The sequence below is a fragment of the Oryzias melastigma genome, linkage group LG5 (assembly GCF_002922805.2).
Source record: "Oryzias melastigma strain HK-1 linkage group LG5, ASM292280v2, whole genome shotgun sequence".
NCBI lineage: Eukaryota > Metazoa > Chordata > Actinopteri > Beloniformes > Adrianichthyidae > Oryzias > Oryzias melastigma.
The window spans coordinates 2,275,602-2,276,839 of NC_050516.1; the positions used below are offsets into that span (position 1 = coordinate 2,275,602).

Sequence of the window (1,238 nt, forward strand, 5' to 3'; positions counted from 1 at the left end):
GTATGTTTGACATGCCTGGTGTATTGTATCGCAAGACTCTTGCACACCCCTACCTGCGGGCCATACAACAAAGTTTGAGGCTTTAATTTTACATGTTCTTTATTAATTTAAGTGTGACAAATATACAAAACAAAGTCCAAAAGAAAGCAAATCTTTTGACAAAAATTTTAGTGGCTATCTTTAGTGACCCCAATCTTTGTTATTGTCATCACACTGTGCATGCATGTGTGTTTGTGTGTGAGTGCGTTATTGCTTGCCTCGATGTGAAAACTCACACTGGTGGTGTATGCAGCGTCGGGGTCATCCTCCAGGACTCTGGACAGGCCGAAGTCAGACACCTTACACACCAGGTTGCTGTTGACCAGGATGTTGCGGGCAGCCAGGTCGCGGTGGATGTAGCCCAGGTCAGACAGGTAGGTCATTCCTGCCGCGATGCCGCGCAGCAGCCCAACCAGCTGGATGATGGTGAACTGGCCGTCGTGTCTCTGCAAGAACAGAACGACGAAAAGGTCAGGAGGGACGGAGGAGTGCAGCAACTTAAGGGTAGATTTCAAAATTGACTGCAATGATCCTGATGACGCCGAGAAATTATGGAGAGGAGATTTTAATCAAGATAGTGAAGAGACTAAAGATAAGAGAATAAAAACATGATAGGGATTTGCTTTTAATTAATCATCTGCAGAATTCTCATCCGAGCAAACACTGCAGATGTTTGACATTGCGTATAGCACAATGTTAAATCAACCTTGCTACAATCCTCTAGCACACATCGAGTCATGTCACTCTTCTGCAAAAACGCACGTATCATAACTTCTTGACTCAACATCCTGGTGCAGATCTCCACATCACAGAAACATCCAATTTAGACAAGATCTTTCACTTTTTCAGTGTTTTATTGGTATTAATGAGAAATTATCCCAATATTCTGTAAAAATAAAAACCAGATAAAAAAAGTAAAGAATTTCATCAAACCACTGGGAAAGACTGTTTGTTTGTTAATGAGACTTCAACCTTTTATTTCCTGTTTGTTTGTAATTTTTCTGCCTTTCATGTCAACAAAAATATCTTGCTTATCTTTTCACTCAAGCCCAAATATTAAAGCAAGTGTTGAAAAACAAAATTGCCTCCTACCCACTAAAGTGATTTTGAATATGACATCGTAACAAAGAGAGTCTTTTAAATCAATCTGTAACTGCGTTTAAATAATAAATCATGACCTTATGAGGGGCCGTCCAAGA

The 1,238-nt window shown here is 40.3% G+C and overlaps 1 protein-coding gene across 5 annotated transcripts in view; it reads right to left on the minus strand.

Moving 5' to 3' along the window:
• epha8 (eph receptor A8) overlaps positions 1-1,238 on the minus strand; it is a 148,702-nt gene that overhangs the window by 12,919 nt on the left and 134,545 nt on the right. For 3 of the 5 annotated variants that reach the window (XM_024269906.2, XM_024269902.2, XM_024269904.2), the window contains exon 16: positions 258-485. In XM_024269906.2, coding sequence (XP_024125674.1) covers positions 258-485 — 228 coding nt within the window. The remainder of the gene's footprint in view (positions 1-257; positions 486-1,238) is intronic. The other 2 variants (XM_024269905.2, XM_024269903.2) reach the window with 1 other exon arrangement.